A 21846-nucleotide genomic window follows, 5' to 3' on the forward strand; every position below is an offset into this window, starting at 1 on the left:
CAGCTAATTTCACTTCACTTTTTTTTTTCCATTTTATGATTTTGACATGATCAAAACTGAAATTGTCTGTGAGATTAAAATAGTAAATGCCTGTGTTGCTTAGTTATTTGTAAACCAGTGTTTTTAAGCCACTGAGCAGAACTTTTTTCCATCTACAAGTAAAAACTCTGCCGTGTACAGAATCCCTGGCCTAGTTTGCAAGAAAGCGCATGCATGAAGAGCAGAACCCGCAAAGGTTTAGCATTGGCCTACAACTCCAAAGTGCAAAGTTCTCCTGAGATGTCTTCCGCCTTCTACAGTTTTTGCTTCATTGCCATGTTTTCGATGAAGTGAAGCACTAAGAGGATGAGGAAAGATTTTGGCCTCCAATAGAAACACAAAAGACACTGCACTGCTTCAAAATTAAGGTAAGATCTCAAACTAGATCATGAAATCAAGTTTTATATTGTAAATTGCAATTATTGGATTTAATGGGACCATTTTGAAACTTCCTTTTCTACCGTAATGTAGTCCAAACTTAATGTAATGACGGATGAACCACTTCAATAAAATCTGTATATTTAACACTTTATAGGTTGCTATTGTATGTATTGTATGTCTTCTTATATCTCTCTCAAAACACAATTTGTTTAGAAACTGAAGTTTAGGAGCCTAGATAAAATGTGACAAAGAAAAATGTGCGTACCCATGTATAAAAGCCTTAAGTCTGTTTATATTAAGGTCGATCTGATCTTAAAGGTGAACGATTCTTATCCTATTTTATAACCATTCAGTCAGTGAGGGGAAATATATTCATGTTAAATGAGAGTTTTTAGATGTATAGTTATCAAAATTATTAAGTATTAATTATCTGGGCAGATTTGAATCGTTTTGGCTATCCAAAATAACCAAAATATAAAGATGTAATTTGTAACTTCAAAATGAGAAATGTTGAAATAAATTCAAGTATTTGAATTGTTGAAATTAAATCTTAAACCTTTCAAAATCATGAAACATTAAAGAACACATACTGAGACGGTGTGTGATGAGGGCTTGTCAGAAATTCAATGAGAATTATTTTGTTTTCCTTATTAGAAAGAAAACTGCACAACAAAATAATGTATTTTTTTAACTAACCTCTTATTTCTGATTAACCATCAGACCAGATTTGGGCTACAGCGAAGCATCTTCACAAGCATTATTGAGCGTGTTAATTAAATGCAAAACAGCCAAATTATATGCTGCAATTTTGCTTTTTTGTTTTTTTATGCAAGTCTACAAAGTAATACAAGAGTCAGAGAGAGGAAGGAAGTAGAGAGCTAGCTCGGTGGTTAGGGATCACATGTTTTTTGGTGAATGCTCTTCTCAAACAGAAGCTGTGTGTGGTATCTCTTTCACACCATGAACCACTGCATTGCATTTGCTTTTTCCTTCAAAACTTTTGTCTTGACTGAAATGTACATTTGTGTTACTTTTTCCACTTAGATCCAACTTTGAAAATGAAGACAATCGTGTGTTTTTGGTTTGGTGAGTTCAAATACGTCTTCTACAAAAAATCATTGTAATTAGTTCTTTAAAATAACGGGGTTATGAGTAACCAGTAACATAGATCCAAATATGTCCCCTTATGTTTATGAGACTCTTCATCTACCTCGGGAAATAATTTAAATTGTGTTTGACTCCCAGATTTAAGCTGATAAATTACCCTTTAACTTCATATTGACTCTACGAGTCTCAAATGCAAAGTAATAACATCTATTACAAGTTTGTGGTATTCTCCTGTGAATATATCATACTCAGTGAAATGTGCTTCATGAATGTGCTCCTCTCTCCTCAGTGCTTGGTGCACTTTCTGCTTCAGGCAAAGTGCTCGTCACAAAACCAGGGCAGAAGGCCATCTTGGAGTGTGGGGTAAACACCTTTACAAAGCAGCTGGAGTGGTATCATGAGAAAGACCTGTTACATAGAGTTTCTCACAGAGGCTTCCCTAGCAAAGGTACAGACAGACTTGAGACAACTCTTTTGAAAAAACAAACAAACAATTAAAATAACCTGTAGCACAATATTTTATTTTTAAAAGGTCACTATTGTTAATTACATGTATGTTCTGCTACAGGGAAAGGTGAAATTGTCACAAACTCAAAGGTGAAGCAAACAAAGCTGGAGATCGTTCTAGTGAAGAAAGAATATGCCGGGAAGTTCATTTGCATTGCAGATGAGAACCGTCAAGAACACACTCTTCTTGTGGCCTCAGGTGAGCAGAAGACATAAGAAAAAAAAAAAAAGAAGTGCATGATACATAAGTCTTTTTGTTAATACTAATTGTATTGTGTAATATAAAAATCCTCCCCATTTACACCCACAGGTATTGGATTGATAAAATATATTTTTTTTTAAATATTTAAGAGTCTTTGAAGTAAGTAAACAAGAGAAGTAAAATTAAATGATTGTTCTTACTTTTCAAACAACTCTTTACTTATCTGAATAATTTCAGCAAATTTACTAAACGAATAAAGTAAAAAAAACATGTAAGCACACACAAATATAATATATATATATATATATATGCCTTTAAGGGGTATTCCAGCAATTTAGGATTGCATCTTTATAAACATTGAGGGATATAAAGAAACAACATATTTTTAAGAAAAAGTTCGGTCAAAATCGTAGCAGCAGAGGTTGACATATCCTGATTCTAATCCCAAATACGGTTCAGGGTCCAAAAACACTTGGTCCTACATTACCCATGGTACAACTTGAGAATATCTTTCACTAGACCCTCTCTGCCTGGTAAACTTCTACATCTTTCAAACTTCCCTCCCCCAGTTTGTAACATAGACCTTCTTCAAACTTAAGAAAGCCACCTATTATGAGCAGTGTGTAATTGATGGAAAGCCCCTTTAAGTTCATGATTTAACATCCCTAAAATTCAGATGTTCCAGTCTGCAAAGCTGTGACCATTTTTGCAGAAATGGTGATACATTTTTGTTTAACTCTTCTCTGGACTACTACTCTCTCTCTTTGTGGTTCTCACCTTATCCTTTGCCCTCGTCTGTTGTCCCTCTCAGTGTCAGTCAAGGCCAGCCCCTCCACTGAGCTCCAGCTGGGCAGTGAGGCCGAGCTCGACTGTCAGGTAGAAGGTCTGGACCAAGGCTCTACAGCGACGTGGAAGAGACCAGATGGAAGTTTACACTCAGGGATTCTCAAGTCCGTAGACCACTCTGATGAAGGCGACTGGGAGTGTACATTCCCCAGTGGCGGGGAGACGTACAGTCAGATTCTAGCCATCAAAGTTAAAGGTATAGGACACTGGCTTTAACCAAAGTCTTTGCATACCGTTTTAATTACAACCTATGTGGCCACAACGAAGATGTGCTGTGTTTTTATTTCAGGACCTACTCCTGTACCAGCTGATCCAACCCTTTCCCAAGGCACAACCTGCGTCGACTGTGAGTATCGTTTGTGTTCGTTTGGGTAAACCCTCTATGAGCACATATTTAAAAAAGTGATTCTTCGCTTGATGTGTCACTGACTCCTTTTTTTGTTGCAATTGTCTGTTTTCATGGCTCAACCAGGCGTCACTCACCCTCCATCTGTCACTGCTTTTCTGCTGGGCCTCAGCTGGTGGGTGTGGGTTGCAGTTGGAGCGGGCTGCCTGGTTGTGGTTCTCCTATTGGTCTTTGTCATTATCCTGTGCAAGAGGATCAAGAAAAAGCAGGTCAGTAATGAAAATCATCCAGGGAATCTTGACATGCTGCTTTGTACATTTGAATTAGAAGGTGGGATGAAGGAGGATGGGTTACTGGGGCAAGCAAAAATATATATAATTAGATTTTTCTTTTCTGCTACAGGGAAAATTTCAGGCGATGAAGAATGGCCGACAGCCACTGAAGCCAAAGAAGTACTGCAAGTGTGACAGGTAAATGTTCTTAACTCGCGTCTATCTAGTAAAGAAATTACTTTATCCCCTCTCCAGTTATATCTATTCACTTTACAGATACTTTCTAATAGACTCTATTCACTTTAAATTATTAACTGTTTGACCTTCATTTTCACTGTTCCTTTTACCGAGTGCTTCATTATTGTGTCGTAATTAGTGTGAAAACTTCTCTTCTTTCCTCTCTTTATCGCAGCCCAGCAGCTGCAGCAAAACCGCAGCAAAAACGCCGGAGAGAGAAGCCATCAGCTCTCCCTCCGCAACCCCTGCTAATGCTGTGAAATGAAAGACAGATGGAAAGAAAGGAAAGAAAGACATGAAGACAGAGAGAGAGAGAGAGAGAGAGAGGTTGAGAGGAAGGGAAAGTGAGGAATAGATAAAGATAAAGAGAGAGCGAGTGGATGAGAACCCCAGTGTGAATGTATCATGAATGTAAATTGGCTTTTGAATGCTCAAGATGGAAGTAAAAATCAAATGTAATGATGTGGGCACTTTGAGCTTTTTCACCAAGTATAACCAGTGAACTGAATGCAAATAGGCTCCTCCACTGCAAGGGAGAACAACAACAGTCTGTGCTTATTTTTGTCATTTAGGCCTCATGCTAACATGTGAAGAATATCTTTGAATACAGAATTTTCAACTTCTAATGTGCTTATCATTGAAAATTAAACTCAGCTGATTAAGAAATACTTTCTTACTTGTGTTTCTGTGTATTTGGTAGATGTCTATGTATACTTTGTCTTTTTGTGGGTTGTAAATGAAAGATTAGAGAACTGTATTGAAGTTTCATGTTTTGTTTTTTTCCTGAGACAATAAACTGTAAGGATACCCAAAAGCAACTTTGAAAAAATATTTTTTGCATCCACATGTAAGGGACCGGGGAGGTTTCTATCTGTGAGATAAAATCACAAAAAACTTAATGTGCATTATTTCTTGTGAGTGCACTGTGCGTTTAGGTAATTTAAAAAATAATGCAGGGAAGTTCACCAGTAACAATACAAACTACTTTTTAAAGCAGTAATTATTGACAGGATGTTTACATTTAATGGTTATTTCACAAAAAATACAAACTACTTTTTAAAGTAATTATTGACAGGATGTTTACATTTAATGGTTATTTCACAAAAAAATGTCTACCATTAGCCCAAAAGGGCTTTAAAATATGTAAATGTTAGGGATTATAACTTTTACCTTGTTCAACATAATATCAAACAGTATCTTGACGATTTTTTGGTATTGAATATACTTTAAACTGTGCCTGCATTGGTTCAGAAGCTCTGAATTCCCCACAAGTGGTGCAGAAACAATGCAGGTGTTGACACCAGTGCAGGGCTACACATATTGAAACTCACAGTAAACACCTGCTACACACAGTAACACAAGACCACCAATGACATACATACACATACACACTCATACAAACATGTGTATGTATGTACACATATATAAGAGTGATAGAATATGCCTTATATGAGATATATAACATATATATAACATAAACCTTCTTTCCAAAACTTCTTCATTGCTTACATAAAGTTTGTGTGTGTGTGTGTGTGTGTGTGTGTGTGTGTGTGTGTGTGTGTGTGTGTGTGTGTGTGTGTGTGTGTGTGTGTGTGTGTGTGTGTGTGTGTGTGTGTGTGTGTGTGTGTGTGTGAGAGAGAGAAAAGACTATGTAAACCCAAATTTTCGCAATCCATTTAGTACATAACAGAAAGGATGGGATCATAGTGGTGTCTGACTTCCTGTGTGTGTGTGTGTGTCTGTGTCTGTGTGTGTGTGTGTGTGTGTGTGTGTGTGTGTGTGTGTGTGTGAGAGTGAAAGAGCCACCTGCAGTGCATACAGTCTACCAAATGTCAGAGCTCAACTCATCGCTGCACTGAGAACATCACATGTGAGTATTTAAACATACTTTACATATACACTCAGTATTCTACTTGTTTTAAAAGCTGATTTTAGGGATATTATCTCTGGGAGAAGTTGCATAAGTCAGGATACAACATGTTTCTCTATGACGTAAGAAATAGTTTCTTCAAATACTGGCGATCGCTGCCTGAGATGCCCTCTCGTTGACAGAAGCAAAGGGTCCTGAGGGGCCATGCTGTGGCACTGAAACCTGGTCACGACCCGGATCACATTTTTAAAACTCTTTGTTTATCGTTCAACATACTGACTGTTTTGTGTTGTGTTGGCCTTGATTTTTATTCATCTATCTTGTTCGTAATTTGACTCAGACTGACACAAATTATCTTAAATAATTACAAGAAAACGATGAGCCAGGATATCTCCAGTGTTCTGGTTGAATGTCTCGTGATATTAATCTAATAGAAACACAGATGACTTGGATTGAGGAAATCAATGCTAAAGGATTTGCTTGTTTTATCACAAGCCTTAAAATAATTGTTTTAATGTGTCACCCTCGATGTGTTTATTGCACCCTGATGATCCTCTTTGTGTTGTGATGTTCCCGAGGAAGGATTTCAAAATAGACGCCTAAAATAGAATTCTTTGTTATTCAGTTTCTTGAAGTGGAAAGTTCAGAACTTATGCAATAACGGCGGCGACATTTTGTTGATTATGCAATCAATGGAGCACTGTACGCAAGTGGTACTCAAAGTAGTTCTTATGGCAGAAATCACTGGAAATAGAATAAGTGTTAAACACAGGAGATAGTTAATGTTTAATCTATCTCTTGTTCCTGTTAACTGTTGGTGAAAAATGGTGCTAAGGGGTGCAAATGTGAGGCCTTCAAACTGTCAAACATGAAAAAGCTTTAAAATGTTTAAAGCTTTTTCTTTTAAAAATATATTTGAAATAATTAATTGTTTTTAAGAAGCTGTTCCTGACCTACTAACTCTTTCTAATGGGAAGAATGACACTATATTTACGTTATATGTTATTTGTTTCAAATGTATTTTCTTCTGAGGAGTGATCTGATTGAACAAATAGCTTTTAATGTGCCTTCAAAAATGCCTTAAGAAATGCGGTGTGTACTGTAGACACATATGTGCTTGCCGTGGTCCACATGCTTAATGTGACCTGGTATAGAAATGTTATGTTACTCAAAAACTCAACAGGACGCGCAAGAATCAAATTGTAAAGTTGGGGCAGGTGTTTTTAATAATTACAACTTTAAACAAAAGTTCTGCTTTCATCCAATCTAACACAAAAGAAAAACTAAAGCCTTAAAACTTATTTAGAGTCTGTGTTTGGTTAAGACTTACCGTTGCATATTACCAAATTCCCAAATTACCAAATTTTACAAACAGTAATACTGTAATTCAGTTCCGAAGGTATTTTGAAGCATGAAAAGCCTTTGGTGCCCAAAGACGATAGTCTGTATATTATCAACATATGAATCACATGATTTGTTTCTTATTTAAGGACCATAAACACAGATAATGTTAAAGATGATATCAACCTTAACATTAATGAGGACGTAAGAAAATGGCGTATCTAACATGTTTTCAGAAATATATATTACACTTCTTTTAGCCAGAAGCTGTAAGTTTTGAAAAGGCCCGGCACAGAGATGGTCAGTAAACTTTGTGTATAAATTGATAAATGCACACATTTAGCTAATTTTGCACATTTTTATGTAATGGTTCTTCGTGGTGTTGTCCAGCGATGGATTGGCCATTAACCCTTAGCATTGCAACTTTTTTTTTATCACGTTGACGTTGGGATTATTTTTATGTGTGTGGACGAATTCTTTGTGTCTTTGTGTTTGTAAACATTCTTGCCTTGAATTGCCCTTTGAGGGACAAAGGAAGTATTTTGAATGGAATTGATCTGAATATAATTAAAGCAATTATTCTTTACACTTTTAAACCCGTCGATTAATGCTACCTGTTTTATAGCATTAATGGCCACAAGAGATATCTGCTAACCTCTTCTGTGTTCTTCCATTCTGTATTCACTAACACTAAAACTAAACACCCGTAAGTTTAGAAGAAGTCCCCCAAGGCGTATACATTATGCAATATTCTGTGCTGTGCATACGGAAGACATGTTGTTTATGATTATTTTGTTATGTTTTCACATTTCAATCCGTTTAAAGTTTCTTGTTGTGTTGGCTCGTTGTTCTCGCACATCGGATTTCAAATTAAAGATAATATTCAAAAGTTGAAGGTTCTTCTTTAACTTGGGAGTGTTAACATCAACTGAATATGTAAAAGTTATATCTCTTACACATTTATACTTCTTTTCTTAAGTGGAAGTATTAATTAAAAAAAACCCAACAACAACAACAACCTATATAGGGTTTTCATACTCAATATTTGGTTGCAGGTTTGTAGTTAATGATTGAAGTCTGTGACCGACAGACATCAGCAGGTATTTTATCTGGTGTTGTTCTGACAGACCTGTAATGCAGTGATCTTCATGAGTTGCTTGTTTTGGGCGCTGTTATCATCAGCTTGGTCTCCTGTAAACAGATGCGTCGGTCAATAAAATTGTCATGTTTGGTCATAGGTCAACAATTTCTTTATGACTATTGTTTGGCTGCGTTGTCCTAAAAATTCAGTGTATTATGTACAACAAACGCAGTTCACCGAATTACATCTTCAAACACAGACGAGGCTTGAAGTCAGCTCTTCAGCCGTCATTGTTTTAATCGTGTGCTGGAGTACAGAGCCAGAATAATGAAATGGAGTTATGGACTACATCATATAAAGTTACAGAAGTCATGTGTTCTTCTCTCCCTCTCAAAGCGGCGATGAGCATGTCAACATACATATTTTGCTTCTCAATGTGTATTTCATTGTCTCTTCTGTAGGCGATTACTGAGCTGTGTTTCCCTTAGTCTGTTATGAGAATATAATGTCCTCGTTACCCTGGGGGTGTTTTCATATGAGACAACAGGATTCCCTTTTCATGGCTATTACTCAGTCCTCTTTCTCATCATCTGTCTTACACAAATGAACACACACACACACAGTCATTCAAAGCGAAACTGATATTTCTGAACCGGTGTGTGTCCCTCTCTCTTGCATTTCCATTTGAGCTATCATTCCATCAGAAGCGTGTGTCTAGTACCAGATAAAATCATGATATACATTATATAAAGTGTACTTATTAGTTAAACAAAGCCATGTGAACACCTGGAACAAGTTTGTGTCATATTATGTTGAGTTCCAGTCAGCAACATCCGATGGCCGCAAAACAGGTGCAGCAATCAACATGTTGATATGTGAGTTTTCAGAGGAGACCATGAGACAGCTAACAAATAAACACCTGGGCAACAACCACAGGTGCAAACTCCACGCTTGATTTTCAGATAATCCACAAGCCTTTAATTGAAAATGATCACCTGATAGGTGATTTACCATTCTGTAAACTCCCTCATGTTTAGCTTCAGTTGCACGCAGGTTTCAGATGTCAGTTCGGCTTCTGATAAAAGGAGTCAGTGTTTAAATAACTGGTACATTGTGATCGACCACTGATCAGTCTCAGATTTAATTTATACATAATTTAGTTTGTTGTTTTACTTGGAACAAGATGGCAATTGAGTGATGTCTTTTCAGCGTTGCGTAAACTTGTGTGCAACTTTAATATTAAAAAGCAAGACGATGTTTCCCAGAAGGCCAATGATAAAGTGCATTGAACCAGGAAATGAAACCTAATGGTTATACAGTTGTAAAGCTTTTACTGTGTTTTACTGTGTGCACCTGTTTGTTTAACACTGAGCGTTCAGCTGTTAGATGTAATATACTGCAACTGTCTGTGTTGTGTCATTATTGCTGTGTGTATGTGAGTTATGATAATGTGTTTTTCTCATTTATGCGCCGTGGACTGTGCTTATACTTTAGAACTCCTTTCAGAGAAATCTGCCAATAAATAATCAAATTCCTAATCTATATTAAGGCGACTGCATTGAAGCAGCAGTTTCTATGCACTGTCGTGCAATTTATTACATTGGCAAATAAACTTTTGTTGTTGACCACAGTACATAACATGTTCTACTTATTTAATTTAAGTGAGTGTATTTGCTCAAAGTAATACAAATAGTACTCTGTGCAAATGCTTTTGGGGGGTATTTTTGTCTTCATTTGATAGTTGACAGTGTAGCGATTGACAGAAAACGTGGGGTGAGATGTAAAAAAACGTTCCCGGCTTTGAGTGAATTAAGTTGTTGCAGTTATGTGATGCGACTTAACCATTGACTTTTGGATGTGCCCGAGCAAATGCATTATAATGTTTTAGAGTTCTGTTGCTAAACATTTCCTTACATATACTACTGTAAATACAGCATAATATTGTAGTAAATCTATGAAACCTGAATGTACTCTGGTGCATCACTAAAGAAACATAGATGTAATATCAAAAGCATAGATATCAAAAGCATAGATATCAAAGCATCAATATCAAAGCATAGATGCTTTGATATTGGAAAATGGGGGTTTGCAGATAGGTTGTTTTATTAAGAGATATCTGAAAATGGGTTTACTTTTTAATCTGTGCTTGGTATGACTTCAACAACCGTTACTTTCCAGAGCTGTGCTTGGAAAGTAATGGTTGTTACCCGTTAATAAAGATGTTTAATTCTGACAGTAATCGGATGAATAATATGGTCAAACTGATTATTTACAGGAATGTAGTCAGCTGCAGAAACAGTTATTGCTGCATGCATGTACTGTATGTAGGCGCAGGTTTTCCATGGAATAATCAACGTCATCATTTAACTTCTCAAAATCAGCTCTATGTTATCGACAACTTTACAGTAACAGTTTGCTCTTGCGAACTATGATTAATTTACCGATGACAAAAATGCTTCAGTCGGAATTTCTTAGAAGTATTACATAAACATGACTTGACATTACAACACCTTGACAGTCCTGCTTGTGTTTGAATCTAAACCAATTATAACCTAAAAATAGCTTAGTTTTCCATTCTGTTGAAACGATGCAGCTGCCCACAAACAATACAGTAAGACACAAAAATAAGCATCGATGTGAACAAAATGATGTAGGTGAAGTGGTGAGTGGGAGACACATCTATTGTTTCACAACCGTGAAGTTTCAAAGAAGCTTGAATGAAGTTCCCCCACATGATGAAACATGTTTTCAGTCATTGAACAGAATGTCACTTGTTTCTGATTCTCAACCTCTTTTCCACTGACATTTTGTTTATTTCTGAACCATCAGAACATTAACATGCAGCTCAAACTCGGTACCTTCCCGTCTACTCAGGGCTTCAGACATCCTCCAGAGTTTTGGCTACGTGCCTCGGTTAAATCGCACACCACTCGTCTGACTCTAAATGGTTCTAAAACACACAAAAAGCAAGTGAAACACAAAAAAGAGATCGCATGGTGAGGGAAATCCTCAGAGGGAGTGATTGGAGGATCAGGAAACATAGAGATATATATGAAAGACGTGAATCACCCTTCCTTCTTGCTTGTGGCCCACACTGTTAGTCTCTTTTTCTTTCAGTAATGAAACGATGTAGGCCACACGCCCTCGTTAGGTGAGTGACTAATGAGGGAGTCCTCACTTTCAGGTGTTTTCCATCGAAATCACAACTCAAAAACAGACATGCATCCACTGAGAGAGCCTCAAATTTGAACCTTTTCTTTACGACACATTTACGTGTTACAGATGTATGGCTGCCATACAGTAAATGTGTCTGTATGGCAGCCATAACTTGAAGGGTTTCGATCTAAGGAGCAAAAAAAAAAGGCTTGTTTCAAATCAAGCTCCGAGGCGACAGAAGCAGGTGTGAGCCCTTCATGAAGGCAGTACAGAGGCAGGCACACAAACCTCAGAGCGACACATGAGACGTGTGTGAGATGTTTGCTTTGTCCTTGTTGTGGTTCATGTTTCTAAACCACCTCAGCAACGTATTTCTAAAGCTCCAGTCCCTTAATGATCCCTGTAGCTGACATTAGTTAGCTTAGACTCAGACAGATCCCCTCGTTATCATTTGAGGATACATTTCTATTTGTTAGGATGCCTACAAATGAATTTGTCAATGTGGTACAAGTCAAAATTATACTGAAATGAATCTTAAACCTTGACAACTTCAAGCTATCTGTATTGTATTGTTCTCCTACTTATTCTACAACAAAAGTCCCTCATTTTTCAAACTTTCTTTTGTGATTTTATGTATTAATGAGCATATTTTTAAGTTCAGCATCAAAGAAAAAAACTAAACAGGACTGGAGATCAGTTTGAAATGCATAAATTATTATGATTTTCCTCTCAGTATTTAACTTCTGTCAGCGCAGTTGTACAGCGATTTTGCAACAGTAACAATCTTTGCAGCTGTGTGCATTACTTCAGTAAGGGCCCCAATAAACTGTTAGAGACAAACTCAGACAACAGACAGAGAGCCACAGATGTTACATTACTGCCGTATTGAGTGCAGAGGAGACTCTACAGAGGGTTCGGAGGGGAGATAAGCACAAGCAGATGTTTGGCTCCCGCACAGGTGTACATTTACCCAAAAAGCATTACAAGAAGTACTTGTCATGCAGAGTGTAATCTGAATTTCACACTGGATTACTGACAATCATTTTACGTCATGTCACAAAAATACATCCTAATATATAATGGAATGTGTAATGAAACACGGATTTGGATCAAATTTTGGTCTACTTTAAAATGAACTCTAATTATTCTGTTACCAAAACACATATATACAAATAAATAATCATTCCTCAATGAGTCCACCAAAAGCAGCACCAGAAGAGGTAAATGAGGGCAGGACAATATTTAGTATTTATTGAGGGACAAATGTTGGTTATCACAGAGATGAAACCTACACTTTGAATTTACGGGTTTGTTTGTTAAAACCCTGGCTGCTCTCATTTGCTTTGTTAATTCTGATTGGCTTATGTATTATCATTGAATACTAATTCAACAGAACAGAAAACAAGACTTAGACTAGATGAAAACATTTAGTGGGAACTGTTAATCTCTTCCAGCCGTACGGGCCGGTTGGCAGGTGCTTGTTCAAACCTTTATTTAAATTACAGTCAAATACTTTTTTAATATCAAACATTCAAACTTCGCATGCTGAACGACAAAGAAATGTGTCTAAAACTATGAACATACATTTTCATGCTTCCAAAAAAAGTGTCTTGGATTTGAATGTTTGACGTGTGATATATCATCAATGGAGCACTGTAAAACGAAAATAGAAGATTTATAGAAAAGATTTATATGTCAAGTTATCGAACAGTGATGGAAAAAAAATGTATTTGGTTGGTGTTCAGTGTTTTCACATACGTAAAAGCAGATTGACTATTCTGACAAGAGATGTCATATTCTGCGGCTAGCAAAGAGTTTTTGTTTGTCAGATGGAAGACAAATCACCCGCCGGACTTTATACAACTTTTACATACATTTTGTGAATTTAAAGACTACAAACAAAGCTCCCAGTTTTCACAAAACAGCATTTTCCCATTCCTTAGACGATATCTTAAGACTTTCTGAATGTTAAAGTGATTGAGTTTAGACAATATTTATGAAAAATAAGATTGGTGGTAGGTCAGAGTGTAAAAAATAACACAGGGAGAGCACAGTTGATCTTACATGGGAGAAGATTAAATGTGTGTATTTAGGATTTTAAACTCTCTATTTATTGTGTTTTATATGTATATTAAACTGATGATCACACTTCTCCGTACAGCTGTCCCAGCGAGACAAATTTCTCCCAAACCATCTTTTTACCCCCAAAGCACTTCATCTCTCTCCTTTTTAATTTGAATGTTCTGCTGCTTTTGTGAAGATTGGTTCAGCACTCCATGGTTCGAATTCTGATAAACTAATTATGTATCTTAATCAGTACAATTATATGACATGGGGAAAATCAGCCGAACAATTATAATAAATAAGGCCGTAACTGCCCTTGTGCTGTATAGAACATGCAAAAGATAGATAATGAGTCCTCGGAGACCGTTATCAGGCAGCAACTCAAATAACAAATTAAAGCAAATTAATATTAGTTGATTGTGTATCTGTTGGACAGATTAAAAAGTAAAAAGGAACAAAGGATATCATGAATAGGAATTTACTGATTAAAAATGGCACTGTCACCCTTCCCAAATGATAGAATATATGATATGATATAATACAAAGCATACATTTGTAAAAAAAATATGTGATTAGTTTCTGCTGTCTACTGTCTTAAGAGATCTTGCCCTCTTCCTCTGTAACAACCAATCAAAGATCATTATTCTGATTTTGGATTTCGTTGACAACTGTGTGTTTTGTTTCCAGACCAATCGTTGATGAGGGAGGTGCAAAGACACTTAAAAAGAGAGTTTGTTTGATAAATATTCAACACTTCCACCCGACTCCGGATCACAGAACACAGAGGGACACTCAGAAACAGATGTGAGTATTCTGTAATTCAATTTTTTTTTTTTTTAAATATGCATATATACTCCAAAATGTAAAAGCATTAACTTCTGTGTACTTCAAATATAAGTGTAATCTTTTTTCTATTACCTGATACAAATGATTAATTATGAACCTTTTAGATCGCAGGAGTCCCAGCGGGGCCGAAAGAGCATACAGAGTTTTATATATTCATCTAATAACAGCGGCAAAAACAAGATTTATTAACTAAACACATGTATACCATCATCTAAGTAAAAGTGAAAGCAATATTAGAATATTAAACACCAAAATCATCAACAACAAACATGAATAAAACACATTTTTATTAAATTGTCAGCACACGTCAAATAATTTTTTGTTGTATTTGTTTTATTTCTGCTTTTTTGCTTCATGCTTTGTTGAATTTCGCAAAATAAACAAAAACACTGGACAACACAAAATTAAAGACCGCCACACACACAATTTACAGATTAGAAACGTAAAGTATCAGGGCATTTATTTTATATAGACCTTTTAAGAATAACTTTGAAAATACCTTTAAATATGACAATCTGGACTATATTTGTTAGGATGCCTTTAAGGGCGATTTGTGTACAACAGATTTTTCAGTCCGACAATTTTTTTCCAGCTTAAACTGCATAAACTATATCTTTGTATAAATCATAAAGGAGTAACATTTTTTTTTAAATATGTTAAATTCAGTTCATTTGCAGCCCAAAATAAGAATCTAAAAAGTGAAAAGCAGATGCATTTTAATCAATATATTATACTCTGATCCTACCTATTCTTTTTTGCTTCTCTGCTCGCTGTCTTCACCCCATTTTCCTCCTCACAGCATTTGTCCCTCCCCCCTCCTCCCCCCCCCTCCATCTCTACTTGTTGTTGAAGCTCCATCCTGACTACAGTTATGATCATCTTGGTTTCTGGGTTATTGCTCTACAGGTGGAGCGCCTGTCTATCATCGATATCATTCTGTCTCTGGTCTCCCCTTTTACTCACTTTCTTAAAAAACCTGATTTAATTTAAAATAAATAATGCAACATTATTTATTTTTGATTAGATCTCACTCATCTCTCTCTTCACATATTTACAGTCCTTGATCTTTTATAGATAGATAGGAAACATACATAAACTTTTTGCTTTGATTCATTTCTCCTTGACACACATCACCTCAGATTTTAATGTTTTATGTTGCTTTTCTTGAGGTTACTGTCTGCCATTTTAAGAATGAGGCCTTAGACGGATGATCATAACATTTTAAAGCCATAAACATGATTTTATTACGTCTGCGTTGGTATGAGTACAGTCAAAGACACATTGTGATCGCATAAATCATAAATATTCATCATGATGATTTTATGTAGAAGGCTATAACTAATTTCTCCAGACATTGCGGATCGTTTGTGAAGAGATTTTCTGCCTCTAATGGTGGGACAGAGAGACTTTTGAAGAGGTTTTGGGGGCATTTCATGCATTTATTGGATAGCTAACAGAAGAGAGATGACAGGAAACAATGGGAGCCAAAGGAGGAATGACATGCAACAAAGGTCTCTGATTGGACGCAAACTGGGGACATCGCTTCCCCAAATCTTTGATATTTATACCTCAAAAATATTTATGTTTAAAAGTTTTGTTAAGCATTAAGAGAGTTAAGAAATACCCCAATGGAAGGTTGCAAGTGTGAACATAATCACAAGTAACTCATGTTGGCCTATTATTTTCTCATTCTTATTATATATAATTTTCTAAGTTTTTAAATTTAAGTGCAAGTGCACTTCAGTGAAGTGCAAATAAGAAGCCAGCGGTCAGCGTGTCTACTCACCTATTTATACATTAGGATTTATTTAATCTTGAGGCAAAAAACCTAATAAACATTATTAATTAGGGTGAATATTAGATTTGATTTTATATTGTCTGTGTGGCTTCATTCACAGCCGTCAATCAAATATGTCCATTTATTTATGAATTGGATTGATTTTGTTTAACTCAAAATTAGATCTGATACATAACCTATGTGTTTTATTTCAAAGACTCAAATCAACAAAAAAGCAACATTAAAGATCTTTGAAAATAAGTTTTTTGCACAATCACTTACTGTACAAACCATAGTGATAAAAAAGTGTAGGGGGAGAAAGAGAGAGAGAGAGATGAGGGAGAAACATCTACCTTTAAACCACATTAGGTGTGCTGCTGGTGCTGTGGTCTCTTTTCTTTTCTCTTTTTAAGCGTGGAGAGATCCGCCTTTCGTGGAACAGGGGAGGAAGAGAGGGGGTGTGAGCGGCAGAGAGGGAGGATTGGGATAAGAATCTGCACCTTAACTAAATCAAGGCCCACCACAACCCAGCGTACGCTCTGTCTCTCTACCCTCCGACATTTTCTGTTTCTTCTCATTCAAAAACCCACCACAGGCCGCCTACTCTCAACTTTCTCAACTCTTTTTCTTTTATCCTCCCAAATCTCTCTAAATCTGAGACCACCACAAACCCAACTTTGCTTCCTGCTGAATGATTTCTCTTTGCAGCAAAAGTTGATACATATACATAAGACATCGTAAGGTCTTATGTATATGTATATGCTCTGATGCTTATTTTACTTATTTGTTTATTATTATTATTATTTTGTATTATTGTTTATTTTATTTTTTTCTGTCCATAGATTAAAACTTGAAACAGGTTATTTGTTTGTGAAAAGGAAAGTTCAGTTGTAAGAGTGGTTTTGGTTCTACTCTGTTATAGCAGTTATAGCGTTGTAGTTGTGAAATTGAAAACCGATCATTAAATTCAGTTTAAGCTTTACAAAGGCAGTTTTGCAGGTTTAAACTGTTAAGGTAAATTATAAACAGTCAAAAAGCTTTATTAGTGATAATGACATCTTGATGAACATGATCATAGTCATACCAGAGAAACAGTCTCAGCAAAAGTCTGTAATGAAAAGTGCTGTAAGCGTTCCACAGGGCTCCATACTTGGTCCACTCCTTTTCCCAAAGTACGTGCTCCTATACTCTTCCAAATTATACAACAACGTGGTGTTAATTTCATAGCTATGTGGACGACACACATTTGTATTTTTACTTCTAGCCCCCAGCGACCCCAAAGTTCTAAATAATTGGACATAGTTAAAGATAACAAAAACATTTTAATCAAACGAGACAAAACAGAAAATGAGTTGTTGGGGTTGAGTCAAAAAAGAGACAATTAAAAAAAGGCATAATTTTAAGTGGCCTAAAACTCCTGCAAAACAGGTTCAATGAGAGGGGAACGGCCTGGGTGTTGTAAGATTTAAACTTGAGAAAGCTTTCCGAAATAGAAAAAGTCAGACCATATCTTGATTCATGCTTTTGTTTTCTCTGGTCTTTACCATTGCAATGCTCTTTCAACTGGACTAGAAATCGAGAAATCTGCAAAAGCGAGCAGATCACGTCCATTTTAACGTCTTTACAACAACTCTATACTTCTTTTAAAATCAATTTAATAAATTTTGTAATGTAGTTTTAACTACTTTGAGCTGCATTGTATGTATGAAAGTTGCAATACAAATAAAGCGTATTTTTATTTTTGACGTACAGAATCTATTTAAATATGTAATCTGTATTTTTCTAAACTAACTTTTTTCAGACGTGTTGATGAAATGAGGAATGTAATTCAATCTGTCGTCCTCCTCCTGACTACGCTCATGTCAACAGGTGAGACACACTGATCGCAAATGGTCTATTTATTTTTGACTTGAAGATAGTTTTTGTGCACTAACAAATAACATCCTCCTCACTCTCTTAGGGGCAGTGGAGGTGATATATGCTCAGGTGGGAGAGACGGCCACCCTTAAGCCTCCAGTTGGTACTAATTTACAAGAGTGTTATGTGTCCTGGAGGTTGGATAATAAGGAGGGCCATGAACTCGCTGGGCGCAATCCCTTCGGCAAAAAGACGACCACTACAAGTGAACAGTGCATTGAGCTATTTGCAGATATAATGAAACAAATAAAAGTACTTTTGACAATAAAACTATTTAATTCCTCCTTTGCAGGTGAAGCCTGGAATGGCAGGTTGTCCTTGTCTAAAGACTCACTGATCATCAAAGACATCCGACCAGAAGACTTTAGGACTTTTGTCCTTGAAGGCACAGGTGACAAGTGTCTCTTAGCGGCTTACGTAGACATAAAACTACTCAAACTTACCGGTAAGAGCAAAACTAAGGTGACATGATAAGTTCTGTCACCCAGCTACATTTTCATTTAAAGGACTCTTGTACTTTTTTGCATTAGTACTTTATGTAGTAGTCAACATAATGTATGGGCAGACATTTTTTAATAAAATCTATATATGTTTTTATAAAATATGTTCTTCAAAGTAAGTGTAATTGTGTTCCATGTTTTCATGCTGTGTGTTTAACTTGTCAAGCTCTACACTCATTTGTTTTTTCAAAACCCAGTGGACAAACTCATAAACATGGTAGTCAAGCTAAACAACAAGAGTTTTTTTCTTACTTGAGAACATTTTTACTTGATGGAAATATACAGCTGAATAGAAGTCAAAATATAAAATTATCATCCACATTAAGTCAAACCTTTAATAATTTTAATCATTTCCCTTCCTGCTTCCTAGTGAGTGTGAACCCACTCTCTCCTCTGCTGCCTGGGGACGAGCTGTCTCTGTCCTGCGACGCACAGACTCTTCAGGGTAAGAAAAGCCCCAAGATACACTGGCTGAATCCCTCGGGAGGGAAAACTGAAAAACTTGTCACTGTGAGAGCCACAATTCAAGACAATGGCCACTGGACTTGTGTTGTGACAAATGATAGCAAAGAGAACAAGGCCAAAGTTTCTGTTACTGTTTTAGGTGAGTTACATTCTATGCGCATGTACTGTTTTACAGTAGTGTACACTCAACCCGAAGATAACTTTACCATTATCTCTCTTTTCCTTCCTGTTTAGGCCTCTACCCAGCTCCTTTACATCCTCAGTATACGTCCAGATCCGGGCCTCTCACCATCCCCTGTTCCCTTCTTGCTCACATCTCCTGGGAACAAATCAAAGCGAAGGACATCCAGGAAGTTCACTGGCACTTTGTCCCTGAAGCAGGCTTGAGTCCACAGAGGCTCTTCTCCCTCTCACTGGAAGATCCAGTGACCTGGAAGGCCGACCAAGACAGAGGACTACAACCTGTACCAAACCCTAAAAAAGGAAATCTATCTTTGACCAGAAATCGAGGCAGAGAAGACGACAAAGGAGATTATGTGTGCACCCTGGCATTTAAAAATGGTGCAACTCTGAACAGTACTGTGCGCGTAGAGGTGCTGCAAAGTAAGTCAAAATAAATTGCTTTTTACAAGCCCAGCTCTGTGTTGCTCTCACAGCCGTCATATGATTTTTTATTTTTACTTGTTCTTTTGTTATCGCAGTGTCCTCATTTATCTTCTTGATGTCCATTTTCCTTTTATGCTTCTTAATTGTCATTTAGACGGTGGAGACAGTCGTTTCTTTGCCTCCTTGCTGCTTCTGCTCTGTCATACCGAGCAAGTGTTTTTCATCTCTCTGCTGCAGTTTATTTGGAAGTGTCCCTGGTGTGACATTTTTAATTCAGTGGCTAATACACTTGTCTAGCTCCACTTGTTTTTATAGAGTATAACAAGCTTTTCTTCCACCATAAGAGTGTGATAACACAATGAATTTTAATTGGACTCTGTGTTCTGAGGATTTATGGTGTAAAACAAAAAATGCTTATTTTTGTCTGAGTCACTATTTAACCAGGACCATTGAAACAAGTCCACCAATCTAATTTCAAGAAACGGGGCTATCTTGCAAATATGGGTCCACAGATTCTATCTTGAATCCCCAAGTTTAACTAAATCCCTCTAGAGTCCTGTTGCAACTTTTGTGGTTCTATTCAACTTTGACCCCTGGAATCACAACCACCCTCCACCAAACAACATTGAAATTTTCTTTGTTTATTAAATACGGTGATGCAACTGAGTAGTTGTGCGCTTTTCACATTGATGCTGTCATGTTCTGCTGTTTCCGTCTTATACGAAAAAGATGTCACACCCTATGTTTGGCAGATTTGGCTGGCACACTGCGCCAACAGAAGCTCAGTCAGATTCAGATAGAAGATGTAGAGGAAAAGAGAGAAAATGATGATTCCAGCCTGCCAAATGTTCTTATGCTTATTGTATTTTTATTTCTCTCTTTCTGCACTTCTTCCTTTCTGTCCCTTCAGTCATCTCCTCTCCAGGAACAGAGTTAATTTCTGGCCAGCAGCTCAACCTGACTTGCGGCACTGGCCATCCGCTGCCCTCCGACCTGCACGTGAAATGGGTTCCGCCCAAACAATCGTCCCTGTCGTCGCTGACATCTGACCGCCACCCCGCCCATCTCACCATCCCGGAAGTGGGGACAGGAGATGGCGGAAAGTGGAGATGTGAGCTGTGGCAGAGCAACGCACAGCTGACGTCGGCTGAGATAACGCTGAAGATTGGTGAGCACAGGAAGTGAGAAGAGAGCAGGAAATATGACAAGGGCATGACATTGTGGCCACAAGCTCTTTTGCGACAGAAATGTGGCTTTACATGATGCGCTTTGTGTGCTGTATACTGTTTGATGCCTGTCTGTTTCTGTTGTACACAGAACCCAAAATTAGTGTCTGGATGCTGGTGGTCATATGTAGTGTCACAGCCATCGTTATCCTCCTCCTCATCCTGGTATTCATCCTCTACCGACGCAGAAAAGTACAGTTAAACCATTCCTATTCCGTTCTGTTTGATCACACTGGCTTATTGATGTGGCATTAAGAGTTATCTCTCTCTCTCTGCTGATGACATTAGCAGAAGATGACACTCCTCAGGCGCCGACTCTGCCAATGCAAAACGTACGTAACAACCATTTCCTGGACTCATGAAATTACTCAAGACACACATTCACAGTCATCAGCACTGAAACTTTTAGCCACAAGGTGTTTTGTGGAGAAATAAACATGAATAAAATCAACATCTGCACTCTGCTTTTAGTAGCTCTGTGTCTCGTTCCATAACTCAAAAAGAAACCTGTGACTTTTTTATGTTTCAGCCCCAAACCCAAAGGATTCTACAGAACGTAATATCTCCCACAGAGGCATTTTCTAGAGGACATCACAACCAATTGAATTTCTGTCCAGATAAGATGGATTTTTCTGTCATATCCACTAAACTATGAAACTCTGTTAGGTGTGTTAGTGAGGGACCGGAAGTTTGAAACAAAATTCACTTCAAAGACTGGCTTATCACAAAAATGTATTTCACATATCAGCCATTTTTGGATTGTTTTTATATTTGTAATGTAACATGTAATCTTACGACTTTTCTATTTCACAGAATTGCTCTATGCTTCTTTTTATCATAATTTTAACATTCTTGTTTGTGATCATTGTTGTTGATAATTGTTTATGTTATGCTATCTTTTATCCACATTGTATTTAGATATGTAATGTATTCTTATGAAGCTCTATTATACTGCACTGATAGGCTTGGTTACTTTCTTTTATACTCATTTAGAAATATATTAAAATGAGCATTTGTTGATACTAAATACACAAATGAGGACTTTATTACTTCGATCAAA

The 21846-nt window shown here is 37.0% G+C and overlaps 2 protein-coding genes across 5 annotated transcripts; both read left to right on the forward strand.

Moving 5' to 3' along the window:
- The first annotated feature begins 39 nt into the window (after window positions 1–39).
- Window positions 40–4745, forward strand: LOC129109559 (uncharacterized). The gene is made up of 9 exons (XM_054621657.1): window positions 40–407; window positions 1465–1506; window positions 1817–1975; window positions 2096–2233; window positions 3048–3278; window positions 3372–3428; window positions 3555–3697; window positions 3831–3898; window positions 4113–4745. The coding sequence occupies exons 2-9, from the start codon at window positions 1479–1481 to the stop codon at window positions 4195–4197; spliced, it is 909 nt and encodes a 302-aa protein (XP_054477632.1). The 5' UTR covers window positions 40–407; window positions 1465–1478; the 3' UTR covers window positions 4198–4745.
- Window positions 4746–5721: 976 nt separating this feature from the next.
- Window positions 5722–21762, forward strand: LOC129109537 (T-cell surface glycoprotein CD4-like). Of its 4 annotated transcripts, none has more exons than XM_054621630.1 (11): window positions 5722–5807; window positions 14137–14253; window positions 17874–17941; window positions 18033–18194; window positions 18282–18434; window positions 18860–19093; window positions 19189–19557; window positions 20471–20728; window positions 20878–20978; window positions 21075–21118; window positions 21316–21762. In XM_054621630.1, exons 3-11 carry the CDS (start codon window positions 17887–17889, stop codon window positions 21344–21346), a joined length of 1407 nt encoding a protein of 468 aa, XP_054477605.1. In that variant the 5' UTR covers window positions 5722–5807; window positions 14137–14253; window positions 17874–17886; the 3' UTR covers window positions 21347–21762. The 4 variants fall into 4 exon arrangements, with proteins under 4 accessions (XP_054477605.1, XP_054477606.1, XP_054477603.1 ...); XM_054621631.1 differs by having other exon boundaries at window positions 21078–21118; XM_054621628.1 differs by having other exon boundaries at window positions 21075–21762.
- The last annotated feature ends 84 nt before the right edge of the window (window positions 21763–21846 follow it).

Source organism: Anoplopoma fimbria, chromosome 20 (assembly GCF_027596085.1).
Source record: "Anoplopoma fimbria isolate UVic2021 breed Golden Eagle Sablefish chromosome 20, Afim_UVic_2022, whole genome shotgun sequence".
NCBI lineage: Eukaryota > Metazoa > Chordata > Actinopteri > Perciformes > Anoplopomatidae > Anoplopoma > Anoplopoma fimbria.